Source organism: Barbatula barbatula, assembly GCF_947034865.1.
Source record: "Barbatula barbatula genome assembly, chromosome: 2".
NCBI classification, from domain to species: Eukaryota; Metazoa; Chordata; class Actinopteri; order Cypriniformes; family Nemacheilidae; genus Barbatula; species Barbatula barbatula.
The window spans coordinates 31,354,429-31,366,907 of record NC_136767.1 but is presented as its reverse complement, the minus strand read 5'-3'; the positions used below and the strand labels follow the sequence as shown (position 1 = coordinate 31,366,907).

The 12,479-nt window shown below is 42.2% G+C and overlaps 1 protein-coding gene across 1 annotated transcript in view; it reads left to right on the top strand.

Annotated features, from left to right (window-relative positions):
* Positions 1 to 4,749: 4,749 nt before the first annotated feature.
* Positions 4,750 to 12,479, top strand: part of LOC306903325 (voltage-gated potassium channel subunit beta-2) — a gene marked incomplete at both ends in the record, with an annotated part of 26,833 nt that continues 19,103 nt past the window's right edge. The window contains one exon of the mRNA XM_079472398.1: positions 4,750 to 5,033. Within this exon, the coding sequence (XP_079328524.1) occupies positions 4,750 to 5,033 (284 nt within the window). The remainder of the gene's footprint in view (positions 5,034 to 12,479) is intronic.

Genomic DNA, 12,479 nt, shown 5'->3' with positions numbered 1-12,479 from the left:
AAAGACTGAAATCCTACATTTTAAGAGGAATTCCGGACCCATCTTGATATCCAGTCCCTCCCGTTTCTAGCTCTTCGTGTTACTATATATTAGTTTAGTGTGACTTGATAACTCATCCCAGTTTCTCTTGACGGCTGTCCACGGCCTTTGGTTTCTGTCAACACGCATTATGACTTACTCATTTCTTGTGTGTGTGTGTTCGCTCTACTGGTCTGCTATTGTGCATTTTCTATATGTTTTTTATTGTTCGATGTGTTTGACCTTCATCATCATCAGTGTTGTGTTATGGACGTGCGTGGGCATCTCTCGACAGACTGTTAAATGACATCATATGTTGGAGATCTAAATAGCTGGGGGGTCACAGGAGCCTGTGAAGTAGCTCAGCATCTGACTGTCAAGGACATGTCCTAGTCATATTCAACCTTCACATGCTATACTGACCCTATTCATGCTATACTGACCCTATTCATGCTATACGGACCCTGTTCATGCTATACTGACTGTATTCATGCTATACTGACCGTATTCATGCTATACTGACCCTATTCATGCTATACTGACCGTATTCATGCTATACTGACCCTATTCATGCTATACTGACCCTATTCATGCTATACTGACCGTATTCATGCTATACTGACCGTATTCATGCTATACTCACCCTATTCATGCTATACTGACCCTATTCATGCTATACTGACCCTATTCATGCTATACGGACCCTGTTCATGCTATACTGACCGTATTCATGCTATACTGACCGTATTCATGCTATACTGACCCTATTCATGCTATACTGACCGTATTCATGCTATACTGACCCTATTCATGCTATACTGACCGTATTCATGCTATTCTGACCGTATTCATGCTATACTGACCGTATTCATGCTATACTGACCCTATTCATGCTATACTGACCGTATATGCTATACTGACCCTATTCATGCTATACTGACCCTATTCATGCTATACTGACCGTATTCATGCTATACTGACCGTATTCATGCTATACTGACCGTATTCATGCTATACTGACCGTATTCATGCTATACTGACCGTATTCATGCTATACTGACCCTGTTCATGCTATACTGACCCTATTCATGCTATACTGACCGTATTCATGCTATACTGATCGTATTCATGCTATTCTGACCGTATTCATGCTATACTGACCCTATTCATGCTATACTGACCCTATTCATGCTATACTGACCGTATTCATGCTATACTGACCGTATTCATGCTATACTGACCGTATTCATGCTATACTGACCGTATTAATGCTATACTGACCGTATTCATGCTATACTGACCGTATTCATGCTATACTGACCGTATTCATGCTATACTGACCGTATTCATGCTATACTGACCGTATTCATGCTATACTGACCCTATTCATGCTATACTGACCCTATTCATGCTATACTGACCGTATTCATGCTATACTGACCGTATTCATGCTATTCTGACCGTATTCATGCTATTCTGACCGTATTCATGCTATTCTGACCCTATTCATGCTATACTGACCCTATTCATGCTATACTGACCGTATTCATGCTATACTGACCCTATTCATGCTATACTGACCGTATTAATGCTATACTGACCCTATTCATGCTATACTGACCCTATTCATGCTATACTGACCCTATTCATGCTATACTGACCGTATTAATGCTATACTGACCGTATTCATGCTATACTGACCCTATTCATGCTATACTGACCGTATTCATGCTATATTGACCGTATTCATGCTATACTGACCCTATTCATGCTATACTGACCGTATTCATGCTATACTGACCGTATTCATGCTATACTGACCGTATTCATGCTATACTGACCGTATTCATGCTATACTGACCCTATTCATGCTATACTGACCGTATTCATGCTATACTGACCGTATTCATGCTATACTGACCGTATTCATGCTTTACTGACCCTATTCATGCTATACTGACCCTATTCATGCTATACTGACCCTATTCATGCTATATTGACCGTATTCATGCTATACTGACCCTATTCATGCTATACTGACCGTATTCATGCTATACTGACCCTATTCATGCTATACTGACCCTATTCATGCTATACTGACCCTATTCATGCTATACTGACCCTATTCATGCTATACTGACCGTAATCTTTTATTTTTTCATCTTGGTATCACATATAGATGACATCAAAGCATGTGAACGAAGATGCATAATTCTTTTAGCAAAATTCATTTTATTATTGAAAATGTTACATTGTGGATTAAGCTTAAGGTTAAATGAATTTGTTTTGAATTATATATATTATTTATTTTTTAAATTAAAAATATAGTACAGCATAGTAATCATATTAAAGCATGTTGATATTATTGCCGTACAGGCACATATTAAATGCATGGATGTTGCATGACAACAACATATTGTGAAATTATTATTCATTTATTTAGTGGGAAAACCGCGTTTAGATACTTTTTGGTATAAATCTGGATGGCGTTTGAAAAGAGGATCAAAAAATCTGTTCGTGGTTGCAGAGATACGTCCGTCGAGCACTATAAGAACTGCTGATGCTTCATGGTGAACACCATTCAGCATTTCCGTTCATTGATTACAACGGAGTGAAGGGAAGGGTTGTAAATACAGGAGATGGGTTTTGTTAATGTGCAGTGTGCTAGAGTGCTGTTTATTTAGTGCAATCTGACTAAGTGCTTCGTCTGTCACTTGTTTGCCAGTGAAAAGAAAATCTAAAAGACACATCTTGCAAAATATTTAGTTTGAATTCATACAACCTGTGTTTTACATTACTATTCAAATGAATAACATGCATTAATAAATATAGCAATAACATGTTTTTGGGTTAACATTCAATCCGTATATTCAGCTTTATGTTTAGGTTAAGGGCTTGCGTGTCAATTTAATCAATAGTTTAGGTTATGCTTAAGGGTTGGGATTTAACTTTTTAGTTAGTTGAAAAGCTGTCGTCTTGCTTTGCCCCATACCTAAAATAATACTTATTCTGAGTGTAGTCAAGTATAGTTCAAGTGTACTTTGTTGCAAGTAAAATGCTTTAAAATACTACTTGAGACTAAATTGGCCCAACTTTTAGTTTATAGAAGTATACTTTTAATTATACTTTACTGTTAAAGTAGTAAACAAGTTTACAGCTACATCTTTCATTTGTACTGCAATTACACTGCTAAGGTTTTTATTTATGCATATTAAGAAACTTAGTTTAGTCTGTTGTACTTATTTATTTAAGTTCTGTGCACTTAATTTCATAAAAAGGATAAATTAAATATTTAAGTCGCACTTGCTAAGATTTGGTAAGAACTTTAACTTAATAGTAATACAAATTTGAAAGTTATGCTTACTAACACCAAGAACATCTAAAACTCAAAGGGGCAGTTTCCCGGACAGGGATCAGTTTAAACCAGGACTTGGCCTTAGTTAAATTAGGACATTTAATTTTTAAAAACATACTTAACAAAACAAAACTCAATGGTGTGCATCTTAAGACAAAACAATCGCACTGATATATTTTAAGATATGTCAGTGTAAATTGTTGTCGATCATGACACCTGGGACTAGGTTTAAACCCTGTCTGGGAAACCGCCCCAAAATGTTTGAGTATTGGGAATTTATCCAGGTTTACAGTGTAGGCTATTCAATCAAATAGTACACCTACAAACCAAGTGTACTTAGAATACACTATTTTACTTTTAAGAGTATAAGTAAAGAACAAATATTAGAGAGAGCCGAGCGAGAGAGAGAGAAAGAGAGAGAGATTGATTGAATGAAAGAAGGAACGAGAGGATGGAGGGACGGCAGTCAATCACTGAGTCTCTTACAGAAGAGTTTAATCCCTTTTAATCCAACCTTTTCACATTGAATGGATCAAGGGCAGTGTGTGTGCATGTGTGTGAGAGAAAGAGAGAGAGATCATTCAATGTTAAGACACATGTTTTTGTGACCTTCATTTTGTCGGTGTGAGCGTTCTGAAGTTGACTTGTCAAATGTTTCCTGAAACCATTGAAATTATCTCAAAGATACAAATTTGAGATCAAATAGGAATGGTCTAGACGGCTTTTTATGAGTTTTGTCAAATTCATCCAACACTTAAATTTCTTATTTCTTCTTACCATCTTTTCAAAAAGCATAGTTGATGGTGACCTGCGCATACGATCTCATGGTTTAGTTTTTGTTTTGTCCAGTCAGTTTGTTTGCTCTGTTGCATCATGTCACTCGGTTGGATCCTGGTCGGTTTCATCCAAGGTTTTTTTGCTAATCAGGACCAGTCCAGCTGCTCGCGCATTAGCGCGTATGTGTGTGTGTGTTTTAAATCTAAATCATTGCAAATCCCCTGCTGCCTATCATTCCTAGAGGAAAAGGCCAGGGGAAGAGAGAAAGAAATTGAATGTTTTGTTCTTTATTTTGTCTGGACCTCATGATCATCTCAGATCGGTCAGGAGAAGTTTCTTCAAACGGTGTGTGTGTGTTTCATTTTTGACATCTGCAGATGTTTTGGGACTTCTTTTAGTGTTAAATGCGACCTTTTGTTTTCTTTTAGTCTATTAAGATAAATGTAGCATCTCTAAATGACACTTTTTTTTCTTATCAGATTTTTCTTTGATCTTTATTTAGTCCTGTCGTCTGGAGCGACTCTAAACACTCTCAGCCTAGAGCTGGAACAGAAGACACATTATCTGCGGTAAAGCCAGACGTGTCGGTCTCAATGGCCATGTTTGGGGGTCGTGGGGGGAAGGGGGGCAAGTTCTCAGTGGAGGATCTGTATGGGATCAACAAGAAGCCTAAACCCTCGTCAGGGGCAGGGGGCATGGCGGGGAGCAGAGGGCTCGCTCAGGGCCGTGGGAAGGGGCAGAAGGGAGAAACGGACGCCTTGGCCTCTCAGATTTTGGAGGCGGCGCACAGATTGGTTGAGCGACGGCGACTCGGGCTTTACCTGAGAGAGTGCGGCCTCAGCATCAATGACTGTCAGTCAGAGAGACAAGCCATGCTGTACCGGTGAGTGAGGAGCTGCGTGTACTGCACACTGTATACGGCATACTATTAAAAGAAGAAAGAAATAATTGGACACTATATGTATACATGTATCTACAAATGAAGTTCATTTCCAAAAAGAGATAACTCCGTTTTAAAATGTATCTAAAATCATGTTTTTATTATGCATTCCAATTAGGCAAACATCAGTCGAACTGAAGTCGGTTTAAGCCACAATAACTGAGAAATACACAAAAAAAACTGGATAACATTATAAAAAATATGATCTTTGAAACATTTTAAAATCTAATTTTGGAAAAAAACTCTTCATATACACACAGTTTATATATATTTATATTTATGGGGAACCGTAAATGTTAATATTTATAAGTTATATATATTTATGTAATTATAATTAAGGCATGTAGGGGACAAATTTCAACAAAATGCTGTTTAGTGCCCTTAAAGGGTACTCTGGAAAGGGGACGTCACACAAAAAGTCGCTCCAAATAAAAAAATACATTTTTGAATAGCAAAAACAGACACGTGTATTTCATATAGCCATATAAATCTATTAAACACAATTGCACTATTCCCTCTAGAGTTTATACATTAAGAGCTCTTTGAGTAGGACTTGGAGGGATGGCAATTCACCAATAGTTTGAATTAAAATTCAAAGTAATGATAAAAGAAAATAACAGTTTAGTATTGCTTTTTGTTTTTTAATCACACTGACAGGCCCAGCCAAGCACATTGCATTGTGGGATGCAGTCCTAGTTCCAAAACTAGTTGGATTGACTAAATTTTTTGTGTTAATCTACTTATTTTTTGCACGCAGTTTATTACAGTAAAACAAACTGGGCTAAAAAAGCACATTTACACAAAACATTGAGGTAAACCCTACTAGTTTCTTCAGTGGTGTACCGCACACTTTTGCTAATTAAGTTATGTTGTTGAAATAATGTATACTGGAGAAATAGTTAAAGCAGTAAACTCTGTGTGCATGTGACAGTATTTCATCCTGAATAATATGATCATAAATGTAAACATCTGGAGACTTTTCATCAGAGTTGATTCAACTTTCAGACTTGAAGCTGTTATAATTGCACAACAAATCCCATAAAGCTGCACATGCAGGTTGCTATGGGAACTGCTGGCCGTGCTCAAGGTTCAGTGACTTGAGGCACAAGGGCTGAAGTGTCCTGATATAGCCTTGGAAAAACCGAGTTTGTGTCCATGTGTGTGTCTGTGTCCATGTGTGTGTCTGTGTCCATGTGTGTGTCTGTGTCCATGTGTGTGTCTGTGTCCATGTGTGTGTCTGTGTCCATGTGTGTGTGTGTGTCCATGTGTGTATCTGTGTCCATGTGTGTGTCTGTGTCCATGTGTGTGTGTGTGTCCATGTGTGTGTCTGTGTCCATGTGTGTGTCTGTGTCCATGTGTGTGTCTGTGTCCATGTGTGTGTGTGTGTCCATGTGTGTGTGTGTGTCCATGTCTGTGTCTGTGTCCATGTGTGTGTCTGTGTCCATGTGTGTGTCTGTGTCCATGTGTGTGTCTGTGTCCATGTGTGTGTCTGTGTCCATGTGTGTGTCTGTGTCCATGTGTGTGTCTGTGTCCATGTGTGTGTGTGTGTCCATGTGTGTATCTGTGTCCATGTCTGTGTCTGTGTCCATGTGTGTGTCTGTGTCCATGTGTGTATCTGTGTCCATGTGTGTGTCTGTGTCCATGTGTGTGTCTGTGTCCATGTGTGTGTCTGTGTCCATGTGTGTGTCTGTGTCCATGTGTGTATCTGTGTCCATGTGTGTGTCTGTGTCCATGTGTGTGTCTGTGTCCATGTGTGTGTCTGTGTCCATGTGTGTGTCTGTGTCCATGTGTGTGTGTGTGTGTCCATGTGTGTGTCTGTGTCCATGTGTGTGTCTGTGTCCATGTGTGTGTCTGTGTCCATGTGTGTGTCTGTGTCCATGTGTGTGTCTGTGTCCATGTGTGTGTCTGTGTCCATGTGTGTGTCTGTGTCCATGTGTGTGTGTGTGTCCATGTGTGTGTCATGTGTGTGTCTGTGTCCATGTGTGTGTCTGTGTCCATGTGTGTGTCTGTGTCCATGTGTGTGTCTGTGTCCATGTGTGTGTCTGTGTCCATGTGTGTGTCTGTGTCCATGTGTGTGTCTGTGTCCATGTGTGTGTCTGTGTCCATGTGTGTGTCTGTGTCCATGTGTGTGTGTGTGTCCATGTGTGTATCTGTGTCCATGTCTGTGTCTGTGTCCATGTGTGTGTCTGTGTCCATGTGTGTGTCTGTGTCCATGTGTGTGTGTGTGTCCATGTGTGTGTCTGTGTCCATGTGTGTGTCTGTGTCCATGTGTGTGTCTGTGTCCATGTGTGTGTGTGTGTGTCCATGTGTGTGTGTGTGTGTCCATGTGTGTGTGTGTGTCCATGTGTGTGTCTGTGTCCATGTGTGTGTCTGTGTCCATGTGTGTGTCTGTGTCCATGTGTGTGTCTGTGTCCATGTGTGTGTCTGTGTCCATGTGTGTGTCTGTGTCCATGTGTGTGTCTGTGTCCATGTGTGTGTGTGTGTGTCCATGTGTGTGTCATGTGTGTGTCTGTGTCCATGTGTGTGTCTGTGTCCATGTGTGTGTCTGTGTCCATGTGTGTGTCTGTGTCCATGTGTGTGTCTGTGTCCATGTGTGTGTCTGTGTCCATGTGTGTGTCTGTGTCCGTCCGTCCGTGTGTCTGTGTCCATGTGTGTGTGTGTGTCCATGTGTGTGTCTGTGTGTGTGTGTGTGTGTGTGTCCATGTGTGTGTCTGTGTCCGTCCGTCCGTGTATGTGTCCATATGTGTGTCTGTGTCCATATGTGTGTCTGTGTCCGTCCGTCTGTGTGTGTGTGTGTGTGTGTCCATGTGTGTGTCCATATGTGTGTCTGTGTCCGTCCGTCTGTGTGTGTGTGTGTGTTTCCATGTGTGTGTCCATATGTGTGTCTGTGTCCGTCCGTCTGTGTCTGTGTGTGTCCATGTGTGTGTCCATGTGTGTGTCTGTGTCCGTCCGTCTGTGTGTGTGTGTGTCCATGTGTGTGTCTGTGTCCGTCCGTCCGTGTATGTGTCCATATGTGTGTCTGTGTCCGTCCGTCTGTGTGTGTGTGTGTCCATGTGTGTGTCCATGTGTGTGTCTGTGTCTGTGTCCATGTGTGTGTCTGTGTCCATGTGTGTATCTGTGTCCATGTGTGTGTCTGTGTCCATGTGTGTGTCTGTGTCCATGTGTGTGTCTGTGTCCATGTGTGTGTCTGTGTCCATGTGTGTGTCTGTGTCCATGTGTGTGTCTGTGTCCATGTGTGTGTCTGTGTCCATGTGTGTGTCTGTGTCCATGTGTGTGTGTGTGTCCATGTGTGTATCTGTGTCCATGTGTGTATCTGTGTCCATGTCTGTGTCTGTGTCCATGTGTGTGTCTGTGTCCATGTGTGTGTCTGTGTCCATGTGTGTGTGTGTGTCCATGTGTGTGTCTGTGTCCATGTGTGTGTCTGTGTCCATGTGTGTGTCTGTGTCCATGTGTGTGTGTGTGTGTCCATGTGTGTGTGTGTGTGTCCATGTGTGTGTGTGTGTCCATGTGTGTGTCTGTGTCCATGTGTGTGTCTGTGTCCATGTGTGTGTCTGTGTCCATGTGTGTGTCTGTGTCCATGTGTGTGTCTGTGTCCATGTGTGTGTCTGTGTCCATGTGTGTGTCTGTGTCCATGTGTGTGTCTGTGTCCATGTGTGTGTGTGTGTGTCCATGTGTGTGTCATGTGTGTGTCTGTGTCCATGTGTGTGTCTGTGTCCATGTGTGTGTCTGTGTCCATGTGTGTGTCTGTGTCCATGTGTGTGTCTGTGTCCATGTGTGTGTCTGTGTCCATGTGTGTGTCTGTGTCCATGTGTGTGTCTGTGTCCATGTGTGTGTCTGTGTCCATGTGTGTGTCTGTGTCCATGTGTGTGTCTGTGTCCATGTGTGTGTCTGTGTCCGTCCGTCCGTGTGTCTGTGTCCATGTGTGTGTGTGTGTCCATGTGTGTGTCTGTGTGTGTGTGTGTGTGTGTGTGTGTCCATGTGTGTGTCTGTGTCCGTCCGTCCGTGTATGTGTCCATATGTGTGTCTGTGTCCATATGTGTGTCTGTGTCCGTCCGTCTGTGTGTGTGTGTGTGTGTGTCCATGTGTGTGTCCATATGTGTGTCTGTGTCCGTCCGTCTATGTGTGTGTGTGTGTTTCCATGTGTGTGTCCATATGTGTGTCTGTGTCCGTCCGTCTGTGTCTGTGTGTGTCCATGTGTGTGTCCATGTGTGTGTCTGTGTCCGTCCGTCTGTGTGTGTGTGTGTCCATGTGTGTGTCTGTGTCCGTCCGTCCGTGTATGTGTCCATATGTGTGTCTGTGTCCGTCCGTCTGTGTGTGTGTGTGTCCATGTGTGTGTCCATGTGTGTGTCTGTGTCCGTCCGTCTGTGTGTGTGTGTGTCCATGTGTGTGTCCATATGTGTGTCTGTGTCCGTCCGTCTGTGTGTGTGTGTGTCCATGTGTGTGTCCATATGTGTGTCTGTGTCCGTCCGTCTGTGTGTGTGTGTGTCCATGTGTGTGTCCATGTGTGTGTCTGTGTCCGTCCGTCTGTGTGTGTGTGTGTGTGTGTCCATGTGTGTGTCCATGTGTGTGTCTGTGTCCGTCTGTGTGTGTGTGTGTCCATGTGTGTGTCCATGTGTGTGTCTGTGTCCGTCCGTCTGTGTGTGTGTGTGTCCATGTGTGTGTCCATGTGTGTGTCTGTGTCCGTCCGTCTGTGTGTGTGTGTGTCCATGTGTGTGTCCATGTGTGTGTCTGTGTCCGTCTGTGTGTGTCCATGTGTGTGTCCATATGTGTGTCTGTGTCCGTCCGTCTGTGTGTGTGTGTGTCTGTGTCCGTCCGTCTGTGTGTGTGTGTGTCCATGTGTGTGTCCATGTGTGTGTCTGTGTCCGTCCGTCTGTGTGTGTGTGTGTCCATGTGTGTGTCCATGTGTGTGTCTGTGTCCGTCTGTGTGTGTCCATGTGTGTGTCCATATGTGTGTCTGTGTCCGTCCGTCTGTGTGTGTGTGTGTCCATGTGTGTGTCCATGTGTGTGTGTGTGTCCATGTGTGTGTCCATGTGTGTGTCTGTGTCCGTCCGTCTGTGTGTGTGTGTGTCCATGTGTGTGTCCATGTGTGTGTCTGTGTCCGTCTGTGTGTGTGTGTGTCCATGTGTGTGTCTGTGTCCGTCTGTGTGTGTGTGTGTCCATGTGTGTGTCTGTGTCCGTCCGTCTGTGTGTGTGTGTGTCCATGTGTGTGTCCATGTGTGTGTCTGTGTCCGTCTGTGTGTGTGTGTGTCCATATGTGTGTCTGTGTCCGTCCGTCTGTGTGTGTGTGTGTCCATGTGTGTGTCCATGTGTGTGTGTGTGTCCATGTGTGTGTCCATGTGTGTGTCTGTGTCCGTCCGTCTGTGTGTGTGTGTGTCCATGTGTGTGTCCATGTGTGTGTCTGTGTCCGTCTGTGTGTGTGTGTGTCCATGTGTGTGTCCATATGTGTGTCTGTGTCCGTCCGTCTGTGTGTGTGTGTGTGTGTCCATGTGTGTGTCCATGTGTGTGTCTGTGTCCGTCCGTCCGTGTGTGTGTCCATATGTGTGTCTGTGTCCATATGTGTGTCTGTCTCCGTCCGTCTGTGTGTTTGTGTGTCCATGTGTGTGTCTGTGTCCATCCATCCGTGTGTGTGTGTGTGTGTGTGTGTGTATGCGTGCATTTCTGAATGTGTGGTGCTTCAGAAGATACATTCAGTAGTGATATTTCTCATATTTTAGGTTTATGCATCTCTAATCTTTAGTGTTGGCTTTGGTAACTGACAAACATTTTGCAGATTTTGCAAGGTATTTGAACCCCTGAGCACAAATCTATATCATTTTTCTATTCTTTGGCGGTAATTGATAGATCTGTGTTGAATGTTATGCTGTTCCTCTGTCCATCTCTGTTTATCCCTGATATTTCGTTTGTGAGGCATTCGAATGCGATTATTAAAGAAAATGAGAGAAAGTGAAAGAGAAATATTATACAGTATGTACAGAGCTGATGTAAGATGGAGGATAAAGAGAACAAACATCCAGAACATTTAAAGAAGATATCGAACAAAAGCCAGAAGAAACGCTGTTTTGTCCTGCTGTTAGACTGTGCGTGTGCGTGCGTGTGCGTGTTTCTGTGCATGCTTTTATTGCTTTTTCTCCAGATGGGAGCACTTAAAAGCTTTGTCTCTCCAGGGGAGAAACAGATCTGTTTCCAGGTTTCCTCTTTAGAAAAACATTCCCTTACCTCCATAAATAATTCACTTGCAGTTCACATTTCTGTCATATTAACTCCAAAATACAGCTAACTAACACAAAAAAAAACATGATAACATTATAAAAAATATGATCTTTGAAACATTTTAAAATCTAATTTTGGAAATTAACTCTTCATATACATACAGTTTATATATTTATATATATGGGGAACCGTAAATGTTTATATTTACAAGTTATATATATTTATATAATTATAATTAAGGGATGTATGCCCTAAACCAGTCATCTCAGAAATGAATATTGGACAAATCCAAAATGCTGTTTAGTGCCCTTAAAGGGTACTCAGGGAAGGGGACGTCACTTCAAATAAAAAAACCCAATCTCTAGTCTGAATAAAATTAGAACGGGGAAAGTAGAGCTTCCATCTATCCGCCTGGACCTACTTTTACATTTACCAATTAATTTGCAACTATGTCTCAATTATGCGTTTAGTAGGACACACCTTACAGGCAAATAAAGGGCAAACTCTCTCTTTCTATCCGTCTTTATGTCACCATATGGACTAAATCACAAATCAGGTGGTTCGTGGTCCAATTCTGTATAACAGAAGTTCCGGTAATGCATCTCGCAATGTTTGCTGCTTTGATAACCTTTTTGAGCTCAACATGATGTAATCTCAATTTCAGCGGGGTGAAATAAAATGATATCCTTAGTACAAGACCATCATTAAAAGAGTAAACTGAGTAGATTAGTTGTATGCACTGTTTAGAATAAAGGTATTTTTGTGCTGTATAGAGCATATCATTAAAAGTGTATGTTCTGTGTGGGGTTGCATGGTATGATACAGAACATTTAACGTCTATAGAACATTTCCACTGCAGGACGATGAAAACGTAAGAAAGAAATAAGAGAGAGGATAAAAGAGGGAGCTACATGGTTCTTCAGGTTTTAGGCAAGCGGTTCTTAAATCACATTGATTTTCCAGGCTGGTTAAGTTAATGCATTTAGAGTGAACAAGCAAGTTCAATGCTCTTCTAACTTTAAGGCGGGGACTATAGTGGGGTCCATCAAAAAAGGCCCATCGGCTCTTGCAACCAACTGAATGTCAGGACTTCTGAACCAGACAGCATCATCAGTTTGGGGCATTTCAGCACCACGGATAGTTCCCATTTATAATCTTTCTCTCTTTTTCTTTCTGTCT